Consider the following 20,455-nt stretch of genomic DNA (forward strand, 5'->3'; position numbering starts at 1 on the left):
TATCGTCCATGTTCACCATCTCCCCTTTGCCTTGGCTCACTCCTTCGATCCTCTCCAGTTGGGCTCCCATCCCATTGCTCCAATGAAACCCTTATGTCCAGGTGGCCAAGGCCTCAGGGACCTCCGGTGCCCTAACCCCAGGGTAACTGGCCACCTTTGATGCCCCCATCCTTCCCTCCTGGCTCCCAGGGGCCCCTCATTCATCTAGGGTGTCTCCCATCCCCCTAGCCACATGTCCTTTCTTGAACTACCTATGTGGGATGCCCAGTGTCCAGTCGTGGGCCACCTCTCTCTATATCCTCTCTCCCCTGGGCCCTCATCCAGGACCAGGGTGCCTCCGTTCCCTTCTTACTCAGATGATACCTGAGTTTATAGTCCTCTCTCTGCCCTCTCACTTAGCTCCTGCCCCCACTTTAACATCCCCACCACCCTGTCCCAGCGGCATGGACAAAAGACTCTCCATCTCTTCTGTGATTGTCCCACCAGAAATGCACTTCCTCCAGGAAGCCTTCCTGGACCACTGGTCATCACATCTCTACAATCTCCATTCCATCTCACACTGCTCTCCTCACTGCACTCATAGTTCTCTTGTCTTCCTGAGTTGATGGGAAATTTCATGAAATTAGGGGCTAGGCTTCCCTCTGAAGGGGTCCAGCATATAGCCCACTCCAGGTACTGGTAGGTATGTGCCAAAACTGTGGAATGGTGCCCTGGCAGGTGGGCCTGCTGTGACCCTACCTCCTCTCCTGGAATGTCGTCATTCCTGGGTGTACGTGTAGGTCCTTGAGTTCTCCTGCTCCCAAGGGTGGGCCTGAAGGGACCCCTCAGCTCGCCCTCAGGCCTCCCCAGGGACCAGGCAGCTCCTGTGGCTCTGGTCTCCACTGGAGGCATCCCTAGAATTCCAAGACCGTCTCTCTGGAATGTGGGGCCTGTCTGGGGAGTGCTAAGGCTGGGGCACAGGTGGAGAGGCCTCGGAGCTGGGCGGAGCAAGGACAGCTGCTGGCATTCTGGCTGGAGCCTACACACCGTGGCAGCTGTCGCTCCTGCAAACATCATTGCTGATACTTCCATGTCCTTGTGGCCCCCTCTTCAAGGCCAGTGCCACTCAGTGTGCTGGCTGCAGCTCTGGCCTGCACTAAGCTGACAGCCACCAAGCCTCATACTTCCATTCTGTCGGGAGGGAAAGTGGGTCGCTGGAGCCTCTGAGGTTCAGGAGAACTGGAAACTATACCCGCCTGGACCTGCTTCATCAGACAGAGCCCCAGCCTGGGAGCCAGGTGGCTCTGCTCTCTGACAGCCTCACTGGATGACCTTGACAGGCCCCTGTACCTCTCTGGGTGCTGGAGTCTTACTTGGCGAATGGGTGAGTGGAAGGAGAATAGACGGTGTGTCCCTCAGTCCCAGAAAATCAGTGTTGCCAGCATGAAATGCAAATGAGTAGACACACGGACTGGTACTGCAGCCCCTGAGCCCATGTAGCATCCTGCTTCTCCCCAACCAGAGCCAAGAAGGAGCTGCGCCCCTCCATGGCCTAGCACGGAGCCCTATTCTCTCCAAGCACGGGACCTCTCAGCTGCCAACTGAACTGGGTGATCAAAGCCACAGCCGCCAGGATTCCCGGGCCACCACCCTTTCCAGATGCTGAATCATCTGGACATCGGCAGTCATAGAAAGGAGTCAATGGGCCCGGAGCATGGTAATCTCTAATCTAATCTAACCCCTCTGGCAGAAGACAGTGTACAGGGATGGGCAGAGCACAGCCTCTGGGATAAGGCAGGAAATGGTGTGGAGCATCACAGCCCCCCAGGGAATGAAAGCCAAACACCAGGCCTCCAGGGAGCAGGGTTTTATTTGCATTCCCGAGGACAGGGATGGAGGAGGCAGTCAGGGAGGGACCACGGTCAGTCGAGGACACACCCAAGCTCACATGCTGGGGACCCTGGCCCCTCACCCCCACCCCAGGGCCCGGCTGGAGTCGCCATGTGGCACAGGCAGCTCTGGGAGAGGGTTGGTGTCTACTCCACCCCCTTCATGAACTCCAGGAACTCTGTGGAGAGAAAGATAGGCCTCGGTCAGAGAAGGGGGCTGGGCAGGGTGTGGGCAACAGGGATGCCATCATACACCCCCTCACCATCATAGTCAATGCGGCCATCATTGTTCTTGTCACCATCCTTCATGAGCTCCTCGATGTCGTCTTCTGTGATGGTCTCACCTGTAGCTTGAAGCATCAACTTCAGCTCATCCAAGTCGATATAGCCATCAGCATTTCTGGGGGTGGAGGACGTGGAGAGGGTGAAGGGGACCTCAAGAGCTCATGGTGGGGGCTAGAAGAAGGGAAGAAGCAGCCCCACCCATGACCGCAGGAGGCAAGGCAGGGTCACTGGGAGGTGGGGTATTCCATTCCCCCACTGCACAAAATGGGAGACTGAGGCCTGAAGGTCACAAACTCTCCCCCTTTCCCCAGCTCTGTTAGGTTCAGGGTCAGAGGTCCAGGGTCATGCACTCACTTGTCAAACATGCGGAAAAGGTCTGAAAGCTCCTCCTCAGACTTTCCTTTGCTGTCATCCTTCATGCACCGAACCATCATGACCAGGAACTCATCAAAGTCCACTGTGCCACTGCCTACAAGGTTAGCGGCACAGCCATTACTGAGGGACGGTTACAATGCTCTCGACGTTAGACCCTAGTATTGTTACTGCATCCTTGTAGCAACTCTGTGAGACAAGTGTGTTCACTGTGCCCATTTCATAGATGAGATGACTGAGGCTCAGAGAGGCAATACGGTTCCTTCAAGAGTACAGAGTAATAAGTGGCAGAGCCAGGACTCAGGTCCCCAGCAAGCAGAGGGTGATATGGGTCTGGGGCCCTGGGGGACAGAGGGGCTCACCGTCCTCATCCACCTCGTCGATCATCTCCTGCAGCTCCTCGGGTGTGGGGTTCTGGCCCAGCATCCTCATCACCTTGCCCAGCTCCTTGGTGCTGATGCAGCCATCCTCGGCGCCCAGCACAAAGATGTCAAAGGCTGCCTTGAACTCTGTATCCAAAGAGGGGGGTGTTGAGTACGGAGTGGCCAGGGCTCAGAAGTCAAGACCCTAGAAGGCCAGACCCCTGGAGCCACCTTCCAACTTGCCTATTTCCCTCCAAGACCTTTGAGGTCACAGTGAGAGAGGCCCCAGCCTCCGGGGTCCTCATGCCCCCAGCCCAGCCCTGCTGTCCCCACACATATGTTCGGGCACTCACCATTTTTCTGCTCTTCTGTTAGCTGTTCTACCTAGAGAGGAAAAGAGATCTCAGGACTCAGACTCAGGCCTTAGAAACCAACCCATTCCACAGATAGGAAGACTGAAGCCAGGAATAGGCAGGCCATTCCCAAGTCACAGTCCTCAGTCCTCCCTCCCTGCCCCTAAAGCCCTGAGGTGACCCAGCTGGCCTCACTAAGGCTGGGCTTAGGGCCAGGGTGACAGGTGGGCGCCCCCTCCAGGGCCAAGGTGACCCTGAGTAACAATAGTCAGTGACCACTCACTCAATGCCCTTTTGCCCCCCCTCCTGAAACCCAAGCTGAGTGGCTTGAGGGACAGCTGTCTCTCAGGTTGGGACAATAAAACCAGTGTAGGGATGGGCAAAGCCACCCACAGTAACCTGACCGGGATAGCCACTGGGCTATTTTTAACAGGGGGACAAAGTTAAACCTGGTGATTGTTCTGGGGACTCTGGCATGCAGGGGGTGGGGCAGCGTTATCTGGCCCCCTGGCCTGCTGGTGCCTCAGGAGCCAAAATTAGTCCCCAGCCCCGCCAGGCCTTGTATGGGCACAGGGTGGAGGGCTGCCCCCCCCTCCAGATCCATGGACTCCTGCGGGATAGGCAGGGACGACCCCAGAGCCAGCTGTAGCTCTTCCCTGCCCAGGAGGGGAGCTGCCCTCCCAGGGCAGAGGGAGGGGTTCCCTTGGGGGCAGCTGTCTATGCCGAATGTCCTTGCCTCTGGGCCAGGGGGAGGTCAGCAACACCCCCCTCCTTTGAGCGACTAGCATCTAAAACCCCTCCGTGCCCCCAGGATGCTGCAGGGACTTGGGATGACCACACTCCAGCCCTAACCCCTGGCTGAACCACCAAGCCTTGAGCCTGCCAGGCCTGATACAGGCTGGGACCCTAGTTCTTTATTCCTGTTTCCCTGTCTCTCCCCTGTGGCCAGTGCTTCCCTGCCTACCTCAAACTTCAAAGCCCCTTCTCCAGCTTAGGATTCCAGCTCTCCAGCCCCTTCCTCAAACTCCTGTTCCACCCTCCACAGCATCTTCAGCCATGCAAGGAACTGGAGGTGGGTGGGGGATTGTGAGTGTGAGAAGCAGAATGTAAGGGTCAGGAACGGGGACGGGGGACAGGGAAACAGCAGCAGAGACAGAGGGACAGCTTGGGAGGAACAAAGAGATGGAAAAGAGTAAGAAAGGCAAGAAAGGCAAAGGTCCAGAACCCACAGACACAAGTGAAGGAAGACGTGGCCAGAAGACAGTGACACAGGTACAGGCACTTGTAGATGGGAACAGACACAATGCTAAAAGCTGTGATCTTCTCCACCCACCTGCCAGCTTCTCTCCAGACCCTGAACCCCTCACTCCTTCCACACCCTGGAACTGGAACGCCAGATCCACTGTCCCCTTGAGGCCCTGGGCTGAAAGTGCACGGGCCCTCTCCTGGGGGCCCTCTCCTGGGTCCCTACCACTCCGGTGCCCGCCCCCCCATACTGAGCTGAGTGAGCCCTCAGTGGGCCCACCCACCCCAGCCCTGCCCAGCCCAGTCCCTCACCGCAGCCTTGTAGATGTCATCCATGCTGGCGGCTCACAGGGCAGACTGCTGGTGTTGCCAGCCAGTCCTGGGCTTAAATAGCCCTGCCCCACCACATTCCAGCTGGCCCAGCCCACCCCTGCTTGTAGTCTCCTCCACCCCCTCCCCCAGCCCTGGTGATCTCAGGCTGGCCTGAGTCCCTGTGTCCTCTGCTCAGTTCAGGGAGCAGATGAAGGGCTGCAAGGACCACATCTTTTCCGCCTCTGTTCCCCATGGCCCCCAGGGGACCCTCTGGAAAGGTTTCCTGAATGAATGAAAACATGAGCTGAGGACAAGACAGGTGCTGCAAAGTAGTGGACCCCAGGCCAGGCTCCTATATATGGTAACTCCTATCTGATGAGGTGGGTAATGTTAACCACAGTTTTTAACTGAGGAAACTGAGGCTCCTGGAAGAGCTGGTGACTTGCTCAAGGTATGACCGACTTGGCAGCCCCTGCCTTAAGCTAAGCCTATTGGGGGATGGGGTGGGATGCTGGCCGGCAGTATGCAAGGAGAGGCTGTGCCAAGAAAAGCTTCAAACACCAAGCTCAGAGTATGGTGCTGTGGAACTCTTGAAGAAGGAATTTATTTATTTTTTTAATTTTTAGAAGTTTATTTACTTTTGAGGCAGAGGGAGAGAGAAGGCATGCATACAAGTGGGGGAAGGGCAGAGAGAAAGAGGTGAGACACAGAATCCAAAGTAGGCTCTATGCTGTCAGCACAAAGTCTGATGCGGGACTGGAACCCACAAACCATGAGATCATGACCTGAACCGAAGTCGGAGGCTTAACTGACTAGCCACCCAGGTACCACCGGAGAAGGAAGTTATTGATCCACCCTGGTACAGAGTGGTCTAGAGCCAGCCAGGGGTGTCAGAGGATCCATGCCCAAGACCTCTCATCTCCCCAGGGAGTGCTCTGGCACTAAGGAACCTTCACTTAGTCATTCAATAAACACAGATGCCCCATCTGTGCTAGACTATCCCCCTCCAGCTGGGTTATCATCTCCCTCTTCAGGGTCTGGGCTTTCCCAGTTAGGATTCTATCTCTGTGCCTGTGCTTCTCCCATCCCAGCTCCATAGTTTCTGGGTCCAGGGCCAGTCTGTCACCCCCTCCTTCTGAGCTCTGGAAGGCCACTATCTGGGAGTCTTGCACTTGATGGCCAGCACATATCCCTTCATGCAGAGCCCCCACTTGATAACCACATCAGCTCCCTGCCTTGAGTGCTGGGCACTGCATTGATTAACCCAGTACGATAGAAGAGATCTCCAAGCCTTGGAGAGGTTAAGAACCTGTGTCCAGCTTGGGCTCTAAGCACAGCTCATATGTTTCCTTTAACTCCCTCGTATCCTACAGGGAATGAGCCTGAAAGCCAGGTTCGACCTGCCCCTTTTCCGGTGTGGGAAACTGAGGCCAAGCGGAGCAGTGGCTTGATTCAGGTAGCCCGGGAGGTGCAGGGTCTTCTGTCCTCCCGTCCAGGGCACCGAGTGGCAATGTACAGGGCTGTCCCCGGCCCAGTGCTTGTTTTCTCCCAGGATGCAGGGAGCGCCGCAAGACACAGATCACAAATGATGCAAACTCTCAGGCCTCTGCGGCTTGCGCACGCGCGCCTTCGGCGACAGCTGTCAATCACGCGAGAGGGGCGGGGCGAGGGCGCGAGAAGGAGGCGGGGCCAAGATGGCTGAGCGGCGCGCGATGGGAGCGAGTGGTGGGGGCCGGGGGGCGGGGGAACGCTGACCCCGCCTCCTGCTGCTGCCAGTCTGCGCCCGGCAGCAGCGGCTGCAGCAACGGAGCCGGCAACATGGCGGCGGCGGCGCGCAGCTTCGGGCCCGAACGAGAGGCCGAGCCGGTCAAGGAGGCGCGCGTCGTGGGCTCTGAGCTCGTGGACACGTATACGGTGTGCAGGGGTGCGGGCGCCAGAACTAGGGGTAGAGGCTGGAACCCGGAGTTCGAGTCGTGAGGACTGAGGGGGTATCTGGGCCCCGCCACCGGTGAGGAGGGGGTAGCGGGGGCCCCGATTTCCAGGAGAGGAATCTGGGGAAGGGGGGTCTCGGTTCCGCAGGTCCGGAAACAGGGCCCTGAGTTGGGTCCCAGGGAGGGAGCTTGGGGAGGGAGCTTGGGGAAGGGATACTCTTTCAGAAAAGGAGGCTAGGGCTGGGGAGGATCTGGGGATAAAGGGGGTCTGCGGAAGCCCGGAGTGTAAATGATGCGGAGGCCCTTCTAGATTCTCTAGGCCTGGAGGGGCGCCCGCCTGGGAGGACGTGACAGTGGCTCTGGGAGGGGAAGGGTCTCAGATGGATGGAACCACGAGAAAGGTTCGGGGGGCCCTGCAGACCATGAAGAAGAGGAGTGGGGCCTTGATGGGGGTGGGGGCTTGGGGTCGCAGTTGAGATTTACTTTAAAAATGAGGGGATCTGGAGCCCCAAGGCCCTAGGGGGTCAGGCAGAGACCAGAATGGGGGAGGAGTGGAGCCGTGACACGGGGGAATTGAGGTGGCCCCTCTGGACTGAAACTATCAGACCCAGGAACCTCAGGGGTCTTCATGGCTTTGGGCGGCGGGGTGCGGAGGGCGGGCTGTCCGGGCAGCAAGCCGCCCACACACTTGAAGGCTGTGGGGGAGGTGGAGGACAGAAAAGGGGGATGGAGTTCCAGGCTGTGATGGAGTTGGGAAGCTTTTCTGGGTCTGGATGGGGTTGGTCGCCAAGGCTGCCGGACTGGCCCTGGGGTGGGGGCGTATTGAGCATCTCCCAGCCTCCTGTTCTTTGTTTCCTGAGGGTGGGAAGTGGTGGGGGTGGGGGGCTTTGGCTGTGCCTTCACCCCACCCCTTTGGCCCTCATCCTAACCCTCCTCCTGAGGGTCATTTCTCTGGCTCTTTTTCTTTTCCTGGGCAGCAGGAGGGAGAGGGAAGCTGCCAGGCTGGGAAGAGGGGCTGGGGACGGATCCTGGAGCAACAGGCCAGCCCTGGAGAAATGGCTGCTCTTCCTTGGAGGCTTCAGCTGAGTTGATTATTTCTCCTCCCCCTTCCCTGCAAACTGCAGAGAGTGGCAGGACCCTGGGACCAGGGGGCCACTCCAGGCGAGGGTTAAGGTCTCTGAGCGGATGGCTGGCTGGCATCACCCCTAAGCAGCATTCAACTGGGACGTCAGCTCCAAAAAGCTCTCATTATTCCTAGGTGTTAGGCCTTCCGCATGGGTACGGGGGAAGTGGTGATCCAGGGTGGCCCTACGGCTTGTCTCCAGCTGTGCTGAGTTGAATATTATTAACACACCTACGTTGAACATTTGCTACATGTCAGGCCTTGTACAAAGCATTATTCGATTGTTAAGCCTATCAGATTTTAGTATGGAGAAACTGAGGCTCAGAGAATTTAGGCTCCCAGTCACTTATATAAGCCACAGCCAGGAAATGGCAGAACCAAGTTTTGAACTCAGGTCTTCCTTGACTCCAGGGCCCATTCCCTTAACCACTAAGCTATATTGTCTTCTGCTGGGTCTTGATTGTTCATCACTGCCCTTCCCCCACCCTCCCATCAGCTTCTTAGTACTTTGACTCCTGGCTCAGCAGCAGAAATCATAGCCATGAACCAGCTGAAAGCTTTGGGAAGGGACTTACTTCTAGGATATAGTCAGGGCACCTGGAAAAATATACAGTAGTGAAGCTAGTCCCACCAGACCCCACCCTGTTCTGCCTCCCTTGGAAGGGGTGGCCTTGCCTGCAGCTCAGGTTGGAGGCTGGAAGTAAAACAAAACAAAACACCCCTAAAAACTAAAGAGATGGCTTGATAGGATGGTCACCTTCTTTGTTCCTCACTGTTGGACAGAGCCACAGATTGATTCCATGTGCCTGCCAGCCAGTGCTAGGACTGTGGAGGAGGTTGAGAGGGGATCCTGCTTCTTAGGGTCAGATGCAGAAGCTAACGGGCAAGGGCAGCCTGGCTTTGCCCTGGGTGTTGGGACTGTCTGGGTGGCCCGCAGCTATTGCGGGGGGAGGACGAGGCTTTCTTTTTTGCCAGCTGGGCAAGGACTGTCGGTTTTCCCTTGTAGGTTTATGTCATCCAGGTCACTGTTGGCAGCCATGAATGGACAGTCAAGCACCGCTACAGCGATTTCTATGATCTGCACGAAAAGGTAACTCTTGGCAACTGGGGATCTGGGTCTCAGGGCCTTGGGGGGCTTTTAGGCCAAATTCCCATTGTGCCACACATTAAATTTACGACAAAACTGGCTCCATGCCTGTAATGTTTAGTTTCCCGGGGAGGAAACAGGTTTGAACTTGTTCCACCTGACTATAGCTCTTCCAGAGCCTAAATTTTAATATCTGCCTGTGATTCCATTTCTATCTTTGTTTTTGGGGAGAGCCGCCTTTCTCTGGGTCATTTGCAACATAGGTGTTTTAAAGACATGGTACACCCTGATTAGTTTTCATTCTGGTTTGGAAAAGATGATGGTTTTTAGGGGCCTGGAGGTATTTTCTGAATGCCTCCACAGTCGCCAGATGGAGCTCCTAGTCCGGGATTGTACTGGTATTTCTAATCCTAGTGGACTCTGATGAGGCCAAGTTCCTGATGCATTATTTTGGTCACTAATTCTGATACTGCTGCCAAGACAGGCTGTGGGAGTTGTGACAGGCACCTGTCCTCAGGCTGCTTGCCTTGGTCCTGCACCTTTGCAGAAGCTCTTGGTCTGCGGTTGATCATGCTTGTGTTTTCTTACAGCTGGTTGCAGAAAGAAAAATTGATAAAAACCTACTTCCGCCCAAAAAGATAATTGGGAAAAACTCAAGAAGCTTGGTGGAAAAGAGAGAGAAGGATCTGGAGATATACCTGCAGACACTCCTGGCTACCTTCCCTGGCGTGGCCCCCAGCGTGCTGGCCCACTTCTTACATTTTCATTTCTATGTAAGTTCCTCCCAGGTTTCCCCCTGCGAGCCCACAACCACCACCCCTCGAGGCAGCAAACCAGCGTTCAGTCTCAGTTTCCAGGAGAGGTGGGCTGGAGTTTGACCCCGAGGTTAGAGGATGTAGGAACATCCTCCTGGTGGGGACAGGGTGTGGGCAGGAACGTGTTTATTGACAGATTTGCTCTAAATTAAACTGTGGCCATAGACAGGGTTTCCTTTACCACATGGCATTTTGTTGAGTAAAAACAGCCTGTGGGTGTTGAAGCTAGCTAGTTTTCCTTCCAAATGGATGGGGGTAGATTAGAAACAGCTGACACCTGGCACAGGGTATTGTTTCATTGTTGGTTTACAGCTCAGGACTAAGGAATCAGTCTGTGTTGGCAGAATATTGCCATCTGAGGGTATCTTCAAGGTCCACGGTGCTGGGTGTCCATAGATAGACTCCAGTATATGCCCTAGAGGGGCTCTGCACTCCTTTTGGAGAGAGGAACAACGTTCATGGGCTGCTAGTGACAGGACAAGTTGTCACACTTCACAGAGGGAAGTTTCAGCCGTGTGAAACTCAAACATTGAACCTGACAGTTCCACTTCTGAGAATTTACTCTAGTGGGGGAAAATCAAGTGACTGTGAAAAGGATATAGGTATGGGGCACCTAGGTGGCTCAGTCAGTGGCTCAGTAGGTTAAGAGTCTGACTCTAGATTTTGGCTTCGGTCACAATGTCACTGTGGGTGTGAGCCCCACATTGGGCTCTGGTGGCATTGTGGAGCCTATTTGGGATTCTCACTCTCTCCTCCTCTCTGCCCCTCCCTAGCTTCTCTCTCTCTCTAAATTAAAAAAAAAAAGAAAGAAAAGGGTATAGGTACATTCCAGGATAGTAGTAAAATACTCAAGACTATCAAAAGTCCAGTGGAGGCATTTTTTTTAAAAATCAAAGGATATAACCGTGTAATCAGATATTGTGCTAGAAAGTGGTGGTGTAGCTATGGATTTATTGACACAAAGGAAAATAAGTATATTGCTGTACGAAATGAGGAGGCCATAAAATGGTCCTGTTTTTCTGATAAGAAGTTTATGTGGGTGTATTTGTCCAGAAAAATCCTGAAAGGTCATATACCACAATACTAGGAGTAATCTCTGGATAATAGCTTTTTGGATAATTGACATTTAATTGTTTTCCCTTTATGTAATGAAGATATGAAAGAATCCATTTCATTTTCAGGCATAGTTTTTAGGAAGGGACCTGTGGGTTGTGGTCTTAAAGGCTCAAATAACGTTCAAAACACAACTTTCTTGAAGTACTTGCAGAGTAGGAGAGTTGAACCTTTCTTGGAGTGCTAGATGGAGCCTGGAAATTTGGTGTTAGCGCTAGTGTCGGGTCACTAAGCTTGGAGGCGCTGTGTGGAAAAAAGGGCAACATTTACAGATGACCTGTATCTGTATATATGCTTTGGATTTTATTCAGCATATACCAGCAGTGTACGTGGCTAGCAGTTTCCTGTTGTATGTATATTTTGTCTTTTTTTTTACGTTTTCTTTCCACATGTGAGGAGAAATTTCCATTCCTTATGTGAGTTTTTTTTAGAGAAACTGTATTGGTTAGTATTTTAGGAAATGCTGTTACTTTAAGAAAGCTTTGGTTAGCTATTAAAAGCTAAAACTTGGTAAGCAGCCCTTTGAAAGTATAATTCATCGCTTAAGACCTAGACCTTTGAGGAACAAGTCTCCTGGCACGGGAAGGCCTGGACTACTCTTCTGAGATAAGTTTGCCTGAGGTGGGCCTGGGCTGGCCCACCTCTGAGCTTCTGGTTTGAGGCATGCTCTACTGTTTGGAACATATTGGACATACTGAAATTATTGTTATCAGAAAGGCCCCTGGGGGCACCTGAGTGGTTCAGTCAGTTCAGTGTCCGACTTCGGCTCAGATCATGATCTCGCAGTTCGTGGGTTTGATCCCTGCATCAGGCTCTGTGCTGACAGCTCAGAGTGTGGAGCCTGCTTCAGATTCTGTATCTCCCTCTCTCTCTGTCCCTTCCCCAGTTTGCTCTCTGCCTCTCTCTCAAAAAAAAAAAAAATAATAATAATAACAAAGAGAAGGGCCCCTGGGTTGCATACATGCCAGGATTTTTAAAAAAGTAACTGACCCATCATTACCTTAAATCCTGGTTTCTCAGCTGTGGCACTGTTGACCTTTGGGGCTGGATGATTGATGTGAGGATTGTCCTGTGCACTGCTGAGCAGCATCTCTGGACTCTGCCCCCTGGATGCCAGTAGCCGCCCCCGGTTCTGGCAACCAGAATGGCTTCACGAGCTTTGGCAAATATTCCCCTGAGGGGCAAAATTGCACCTGATCGAGAACCACTAGATCTTCAAATGAGTTTAAACAAACAGGACCTGAAGGATTTGTCAGCCTTTTCTGTAGGCTGGAAGCTCTTAAGGGGATGTTTCTGCCGGCCGATGTCCCTTCAGCGTCCTCTCAAATTGTTCCCAACATGTTCCGCTTCTTGTGGGGCTGACACTGGGCAGGGCGGGCTCACTTGTCCTGAGTCTGAGGTTTTTTCCTTCGTTAAAATGGAATTCACATACCATAGAATCCACTCTTTTAACGTATACAATTCCCTGGTTTTAGTATATTCATATAGTTATGCAGATATCACCACTGTCTAATTCCAGAACATTCATCATTCTGAAAAGGAACTGTGTACCCACCAGTAATCACTAATGTAGTCTCTACACCCCATGGATTTGCCTATTCTGGACATTTAATATAATGGAATCATACAAATGTGGCCTTTGTGATGGGCTTCTTTTGCTTGGCATGATGCTTTCAAGGTCCATTTGTATTGTTCTCTGATCCTTTTGTGGCTGAGTAATATTCTCCTGTTTAGATGCACGACATTATCTGTCAGTTGACAGACACTTGAGTGTCCACCTTTTGGCTGTTTTGCATAATGCTCCCATGAACATTCACATAGAAGTTTTTGTGTGGACCATGCGTTTTCCTTTCTGTTGGGATGTATAAAGAGTGGCCTTGCTGGGTCCTGTGGGAACTTTGACTTCTGAGGAACTGCTAAAATTTTTCCATTTAATATTCCTATCAGCAGTGTACAGGCCCTCCTCCCCCACATCCTTGTCGAACTTGGTACTGTCCACTTTTTCGCTAGCCATCTGCTAGCCATCCTTGGGTGTGAGTGGTGGTTTGTTGTTTTGATTTGCATTTCCCTAATGAGGCTGCCTCTTTTCATATGTTTATTTGTCACTTGCAAACCGTCAGTGGAGAAATGTATTCAGATATCCTTGGCACTTTATTTTTTATTTTTAATTAAAAATTTTTAAATGTATATTTTTGATAGAGGGGGAGGGGGAGGGACAGAGAGAGAGGGAGACACAATCTGAAGCAGGTTGCAGACCCTAAGCTGTCAGCACATAGCTCCATGCGGGGCTCAAATCATGACCTGAGCAGAAGTCACACCCAAACCAAATGAGTCACTCAGGTACACCTCCTTGGCACTTTAAAAAAAATTAGGTTACTTGTGTTTTTGTGGTTGAGTTTTAGGAATTTTTAAAATATATTCTGGACATTAGACCTTTATCAGAAATGTGATGTGTAAATATTTTTCCCATTGTGTGAATTGTCTTTTCATTTTCTTGATAGTGTCCTTTGAGACACAGAAGTTTTAGATTTTGATGAAGTTCATTTCATCCATTTTTTTCCTTTGGTCCTTTGTGTTTTTGATGTCCTTAGAAAGCATTGCCTAATCCAAGGTTACAGAGCTTTACAGCTTTGTTTTCTTCTAAGAGTTTATGATTTTAACTCTTATGTTTAGGTCTTTCATCCATGTTGAGTTAGTTTTGTTTATGGTGTGAGGTGAGGGTCCAACTTCATTCCTTTGCAGTGTGGATTTTGGCGGCAAGGCAAGAGAGTGGTGCATCTGTCCGTGGCCATCTTGGAACCAAAGAATCCAGGGCCTGGGGCAGCCCAGCCCCCTGTGTTGTAGTGAGTGGATTCACCTCAGCACTGGGCTGGGTGCTGTTGTGCTGTTTCTCTCCAGATAGCTGTGGCTCAGGACTCCTGGAATTCTCAGTGACAAACCTCATCCCAACCCGCCCCCCCCCCCCCCCCCCCCCCCCCCCCCCCCCCCCCCCCCCGCCCCTGGCAGAGGTTTTCAAATTCAGTGAAATGGAACCCCACAGAGAATTCTAGCACACCATTTTGAGGCAAGATGTCAACCAGTAGATTTGGGAAGCAGGCCACTTCCTGACCATTTATTCAAAGTCATTTGACCTCTCTGTGTCTCAGTCCTTCCTTTGTAATCTTAGGGGTGATGTCCCCCAAGCTTGAGAATTTGTGGAGGCTGTGCAGTGAAGGTAAAGGGCCTAGAAGAGCAGGGGGCCAACGGGGGCTCACCAAGTGCCGGCCAGTACCGGCTTTCTGGTAAGGAAAGGCACCCAGTTCTCGTCAAAGGTGGCATTTCTATCATTTTCTTATTTTAAAGCCAGTTGACTAGGACAAAGGTGCTTTTTGAAATTTGAAATCAGGAGCTGTGATAGGACTGTTACCACCTTGACAGCAGCCTTAGCCTCCGCATCCATCCTTTGTCTTAGTGGCAAGGTACTGAGGCGTGAGTAGCAGATTTCTCTGCAGCGTCCATACGGTCTTGGAGCTCTCTCCAGTAAATATTTAACCTTGAGTGTCTCATTGGGGAATTTTTACTTAAAGCCGAATTGCACATAACATACCTGACTCCTGCTAGAATGCCTCATCACTGTCATGAAATAAGAGCTATATAGGGCCTCCGAACTCTTAGCACATGTGTGTGAACCACACAGTGACACGTGATGGAGTCCTTGTTTGTGCCCCGTTAACAAGCATTCTGCTCTGCCCAAGCAGAAGCGTTGTGCTGGCCCAGGGTTATGCCTGACCACAGGCACATGTGATGCGGGGTGCGCTGGGTCATGGGGCTCCACATGCACACACATGCTCAGATGGTAGCTGGCGAGCCACAGCCTGACTGGTTCATGGCACTTTTGTGTGCAGCTCATACTACTCCCCCAGGGCGCATACCTACATGCCTGGTAGGCGGCTGATTGGTCTAGAACCCACTTAGGGATGGGTGTTAATGGTTTGTAAACATAACTAATTTTATTGAAAACTTTTTTGAGCTATAAAGAATGTCTTTTATTAAAAATGCATTTTGGGGCGCCTGAGTGGCTTAGTCAGTTAAGCGTCTGACTCTTGATCTCAGGTCAGGTCATGATCTCACATTTTGTGAGTTCAAGCCCTGTGTCAGACTCTGCACTGACAGCACAGAGCCTGCTTAGAATTCTGTCTCTCCCATGGGGTGCCTGGGTGGCTTAGTCGGTTAAGCCTCCAACTTTCGCTTGGGTCATGATCTCACGGTTCGTGGGTTCGAGCCCCGCGTTGGGCTCTGTGCTGGCTGCCATCTCAGAGCCTGGAGCCTGTTTCAGTCTGTGACTCCCTCTCTCTCTGACCCTCCCCTGCTCACGCTGTCTCTCTCTCCCCTAGAAATTAAAAAAAAAAAAAAATTCTGTCTCTCCCTCTCTGCCCCTCCCCCACTCATTCTCCCCCTCTCTTCCTCTCCCTCCCTCCTCCTCCTCCTCCTCTCTCTCTCTCTCTCTCTCTCTCTCTCTAAATAAAAGAACTTGAAAAGTATCTCAATTCAGATGTTTGTGGCACTCTAAAGCACTTTATGTCACCTCTACCCAGATTGGGTGAGGTGTGTGGAAAACACCTGTTCCCTCAGGTGACCTAACAGAATATGCAGTGGTTTAGATGGGGGGTATGATGGTGGGGGGAGCACTGAATCCCATCCCCACCCTCCTGCACCAGGTGAAGGCCTGACTCTGCTCACCTTTGCTCTGCACAGCCTAACTAGAACACTCTGAGGAGGCCAACAAAATGCTTCTCTCTTAGGAGATTTGAACTCTGAATTCAGAGGCTGAGACATTCCTTTGCTCCTCTCGGAGGAAGTCTCCCCAGGTGAAGATGAGCCTAGGAGACAAAGTAGATAGTGTTGCAGAAGTCGGCAGTGTCGCAGCAGTGTTTACTTCCTGTGCCCCAAAGAGTGGGGAAGAAATTGTCACATAGTTTGCTGCTTAGATTGCTCCGAAGTGAAAACCCTGCTTTCTGCTTAGCATCAGCCCTCGGCTCCCACTATCTTTTTCAGTTTACTGTGTTTTCCAGAAATGCCAGCCTTGTCCCATTGGCAGGGTTGGCCTTGAGGCAAGCTGCCCGAAGAAATGCAACATTGTTAGGTGCAGATGGAGGGTAGGGAGCCCTTTCCTGCAGGAGACCTTCTGGGAGCCCCAAGGTCACTAACCCAGGTTAGAGAGTTGCTGCTCAGGAACCTGCCTCTTTCAGGGCTCACCAGGTGATGCTCAGGGCAGTGGACTGGGGAAGTGCTGGCTTAGAGATGGGCCACGGCTCTCAAAACTGTTGGCAGAGAAACAAGCCTTTGGATCATTCCAAGCTCTTCCTAATCTTCAGTTCTTCACAGCAGTCAAGGAAACTATAATTGAGTTTAAGTTGTTGCAAGAGACTGAAGTTGAACTTCACCATGAATGGAGAGCCTCTCTCCTCCCTAGCTGGAGCCCTGTCCTGCTCAGAGCCTGTGTTGCCCTGATGGCCCCTTTTCATCTGACCTTTCGTCTGCTGGGGCCGTGTTTCTTCCTTTTTCTCCCTTGGGGTTTTGTCCATTTGTGATGCCAAAGGGGGTTGTTCTCACAGTATATGTAAACTGAATTTTAAGCAGCTTAAAGAAATAAACACATTTTTTAAAAGTGAGTATAAAGTACTGAAAGAAAAAATTAGAGGGATATTTATATAATCGTGGGGTTAGGGAGGAGCCCTGAAGTCACAAAGACAAAGAATCACAGATTAAACAACTTTTATAAAGTAGAAAAAACTCTTGTGTCAGGAAAACTGCCACAAACAAAGGTAAAAGGTGTGCACGACAGGGAGAAGATACTTACAGCATATAAATAACTTTAACATGTCCATTGTGTATGAAAGGTAAGGACACAGATAAACTACAGAGAAAAACAAGAAGAGGACACTCTGTCTCCCACAACCTGGTGCCTATTGAGTCCCATAAATATGTGAATCGCATGTCCCAGTGGCAAAGATATTCCCATGGGTAATGTGGCCAACTGTGTGGCCTCCATCTGGGCCTGTTTACCAGAAGGCCTGTTGGCTGCCATCTGCCAATTTGTTAAAATTCTTACCTGCATGATTTACAGCTGGGGTGCCCTACTGTCCCCATGATTACACACAAAGCACTGAGGCAATTGGTGATATACAGAGAGCCTTCAAGGCCGAGTGGCTTTGCTGCTTTCTGGCCAGCGTCTGTAAAATCAGAGAGTACAGCACCTCTCCGCCTCAGTTTCCTCATCTGTGAAATACCATCTTCCTCACATGGGGCAGCATTGGGAAACCTGAGTGTGCCAGTATGTAGCAAGTGCTTGGGGTTCAGACCCACACACACCAGCTGTTGTGACCAAGGGCCTTGCCTGTCAGGCCTCATTAAAGAAGTCATTTCCTGTTTCTTGTGTATGACATGGGGCTAAGTGGACTGGTGCAGGGCGTGAAGGATGAGCGGATGAGCGCAGAAAGAGAGCAAGTGCTCACTTGGAATGTGAAAGGGAGTAGAAAGGTCCGGTCCCTCACAGAAGAAATAGGACTTCCTCTCTGTCACGCCCTCTCCCAGGGTCTTCTGGGGCCAGTTTTGGAAGCTGCTGGCTTCCTAGCTGGGTCTCTGCATGGCCAGGCTTTGCCAGCCTGCTGGGCCTTGTGTATCTGCCAGGGCCTTCACGTGCTGATAGTCCCCACGATAGTCTGCTTTCTGTTCTGCCTTTGAGGTGATATTCCAAATATCTACAGAACTGGAGATATTCAGTTTCCCTTCCTGGGCACTCAGAGTTCTAGTTTACTTTCTCCTTTGTTGTATATTATAATGTCTGTTTGTTACATTAACTTTCTAGAGAGCTGGTGTTGCAGCCACAGAGGTGGGTAGATAGCAGGGGATGTGCACTTCCCAGTGACTGGGGGCAGGGGGACTTCCTGACTGGGTTCTGTTTTCTCTGCAGGAGATAAATGGCATCACTGCGGCACTGGCTGAGGAGCTCTTTGAAAAAGGTACGTGGCTAGGAATCCCTGAAATACTGGGTGTAACTCTCCCGTAACTCTCCCAGCCCTATTAGGCCGCCGGGGACCCAGGGTGCCATGGAACTCCATCCACATCTGTTGTGCTGGGCTGATGAGTCCCAGCCAAGGGCCACCTCCCTGGGGTTGCCCAAATGGTCCACAGCCGAGCCTGCCTGCCTCCCTACCCTGTAGGCAGCCAGGTCTGAGAAGCTGTGGTCCTTGACCTTAGTATTCTTGAGTCTCTGTGTTGGAGGTTAACCCCAGGCTCAGGATCTAGTCTCAAGACCTGAGGTGGAGTTCTGGAAGGTGGGTGACAGTGCTGCCCTCTTATACCTGGTTTGTCCTTACCTGAAAGAGTTTACATGTCAAACAGAGGCTAACTCTGGGTCGTGGCCCTGCCAGAGAGCATAGTAACAGTAGCTGACGTTCATGAGCATTTCCAGTAGTTCAGCCCTGTGTTGGGCATCTCACTGCCTTCCTTCCAGGAGGTGCAGATGTGGACACTGAGGATGAGAGGCCCAGGAGCCTGCTTGAGAGTACATGGCCAGCAGGAGGAGAGCAAGGTCCAAGTGCCAGTCTGTCTGGTTGAGAACCCTGCCTGCTCACAGGTCCTGCACTGGGCTGGCATCTTGGGCCTCACCTGACCTCAGGGTGTCTGCATATTAGAGGCTGTACTATAAGTCTGCTGCCTGAATGTCACCTCGCATCAGCTTTATCCCAGCTCAGTGCCTCAGGTTTTGACTTGGCCTCACCCCATGGAGCCTCCCTAGCCACACATTCTCATGGCCCTTCCTTTGCAATCACGTGTCCCTGGTCTGCCCTGTGCCCACGTGAGCTCAGGACCATAGCTTCATCCTGAGGGTGCTTGCCAAGTGCTCGTTAACTGCTGGCCAGGTGGGCAGGTGCCTTGGCTGCACAGTGGGGCTGGCGCTGGATGCTCACCCTGTGGGGCATGGCTGTTGCAGGAGAACAGCTCCTGGGGGCCGGCGAGGTCTTTGCCATCGGGCCCCTGCAGCTCTATGCGGTCACCGAGCAGCTACAGCAGGGAAAGCCCACCTGTGCCAGTGGGGACGCCAAGACTGACCTCGGGCACATCCTGGATTTCACCTGTCGCCTTAAGTACCTTAAGGTAAAGCTGTGGCAGCTTCGTAATGGAGAGCCACTCCATTGCGGGCATGTAGCCCATGTGGGGCCTAATAGCTCATTGGCTGGCAGCGTGTGTGAAGGTGGCTGAAAGGGCCCTGGGAGAAGAAAGGCTGCCTTTGGTGTTCTTGACACTGTGCTTCTGGCTGTGAGCACCAGGGGGCAGTTGTGACCCACTGCCCCCTCGCCCAAAACCTCGGCTCTAGCCTGCTTTGTTGACCATGCACGTGGTGAGTGGAGGTGTGCGCCTGCTGAGTCGGGTTCGTCAGCTGCTGCGGCACTGCCCCGTGAATATGGCCGGACAACAGTTGCAGCAGCATCCCTAATTCAGGCCCTCTCTCTGGCCACAGGTTTCTGGCACAGAAGGACCTTTTGGGACCAGCAACATTCAAGAGCAGCTCCTGCCTTTTGATCTGTCAATATTTAAGTCTCTTCATCAGGTGGAGGTAAGGCACAGGAGCCCTGGAGTATAAGGCAGGGCTGAGCCCACACGGGTGTCTTGCTTCTGACTATCTGTAACTGGAAAGTGTCTGGATTTACCTGTAAGGCAGTTTTCACGTTCATCAGTATGTGGTAGACTCTGTCTAGGGAAGTCTGGCCCATCTGAAGGTAGAGAGAGGGGGGCCTTCACTGCCCTCAGCTGGTCTGCGTGTCTCCACTCCAGGCACAAGCAGCATTTGGAGAGGACAGGGTATCAGTGGTCAGCTCCCTCCTCCCATTGCTGAAGCTCAAGTGCTGGGAGGCGTCCGACAGAGCTGGCTCCAAGTCTGTACCTCCCAGGGTAGGTTGGCAGAGGGGTTGGAGGGCTCTCTGCTCTCTGGTGTGCCCATGCCTGACACTTTGTATCGCTTACTACTAAACTCCTGGGCTCATGATGCCAATTTTGTTAACATTCTTTTAATGAAAGGGGACCCAGTAACAAATTTAAAAAATGCTTCAAAGCATCTGTTTCTCGGGCATGGCTTTTGCGTTCAGCCCTGTGCCCTAATGTACACTTCTTGGTGGAAGCTTCCCAACAGCCCTGTGAAATGGGCACTTTTATTCCCATTTTACAGTTGAGGAAACTGAGGGTTAGAGAAGTAAAGAGGTTGGCCAGGACCATACAGTTAATGAAGCTGGGATCGAAATCCAGCCAAGTCTAACTCCAGAGTCTCGGCTACCCATTGGACTATGCTGCCTGCACATTCCGGGCTAGTCTCGGAGAGCTGGGGGCCACTTCCCTTGCTGGGAACCTGCGGTGTGTGCCTCAACCATTGCTGGCTGAGGAAGGGCAGGGAAGTGAGAGGAGGGCCCACCCAGCCTCAGCTCGCACAGGCTGAGGCCCCAGAGTCGGAGTCTCTAGATGGGTGGCACTCATGCATGTGCCTTGGCCTGTGGCCCAGCCTCCCTCACTGCAGGACAGCCGAGGCCAGTGAAGTGGGGCTGGATGAGCAGGA

At 52.2% G+C, this 20,455-nt stretch overlaps 2 protein-coding genes across 4 annotated transcripts in view; one reads left to right on the forward strand and one right to left on the reverse strand.

Annotated features, from left to right (window-relative positions):
* Positions 1-1,902: 1,902 nt before the first annotated feature.
* TNNC1 (troponin C1, slow skeletal and cardiac type) lies at positions 1,903-4,821 on the reverse strand. The gene is made up of 6 exons (XM_039243715.1): positions 4,798-4,821; positions 3,241-3,271; positions 2,888-3,034; positions 2,508-2,622; positions 2,132-2,268; positions 1,903-2,047 (listed from the first exon to the last, which is right to left on the reverse strand). Exons 1-6 carry the CDS (start codon positions 4,819-4,821, stop codon positions 2,016-2,018), a joined length of 486 nt encoding a protein of 161 aa, XP_039099646.1. The 3' UTR covers positions 1,903-2,015.
* A 1,770-nt stretch (positions 4,822-6,591) lies between these two features.
* The window catches only part of NISCH (nischarin), a 33,162-nt gene continuing 19,298 nt past the window's right edge, over positions 6,592-20,455 (forward strand). For all 3 annotated transcript variants that reach the window (XM_039243618.1, XM_039243619.1, XM_039243620.1), the window contains exons 1-6: positions 6,592-6,711; positions 8,858-8,941; positions 9,529-9,711; positions 17,819-17,867; positions 18,842-19,005; positions 19,370-19,465. In XM_039243618.1, the coding sequence (XP_039099549.1) occupies positions 6,616-6,711; positions 8,858-8,941; positions 9,529-9,711; positions 17,819-17,867; positions 18,842-19,005; positions 19,370-19,465 (672 nt within the window). In that variant the 5' untranslated portion in view covers positions 6,592-6,615. The remainder of the gene's footprint in view (positions 6,712-8,857; positions 8,942-9,528; positions 9,712-17,818; positions 17,868-18,841; positions 19,006-19,369; positions 19,466-20,455) is intronic.

Source organism: Hyaena hyaena, unplaced genomic scaffold (genome assembly GCF_003009895.1).
Source record: "Hyaena hyaena isolate Hyena2069 unplaced genomic scaffold, ASM300989v1 scaffold_231, whole genome shotgun sequence".
Classification (NCBI taxonomy): domain Eukaryota; kingdom Metazoa; phylum Chordata; class Mammalia; order Carnivora; family Hyaenidae; genus Hyaena; species Hyaena hyaena.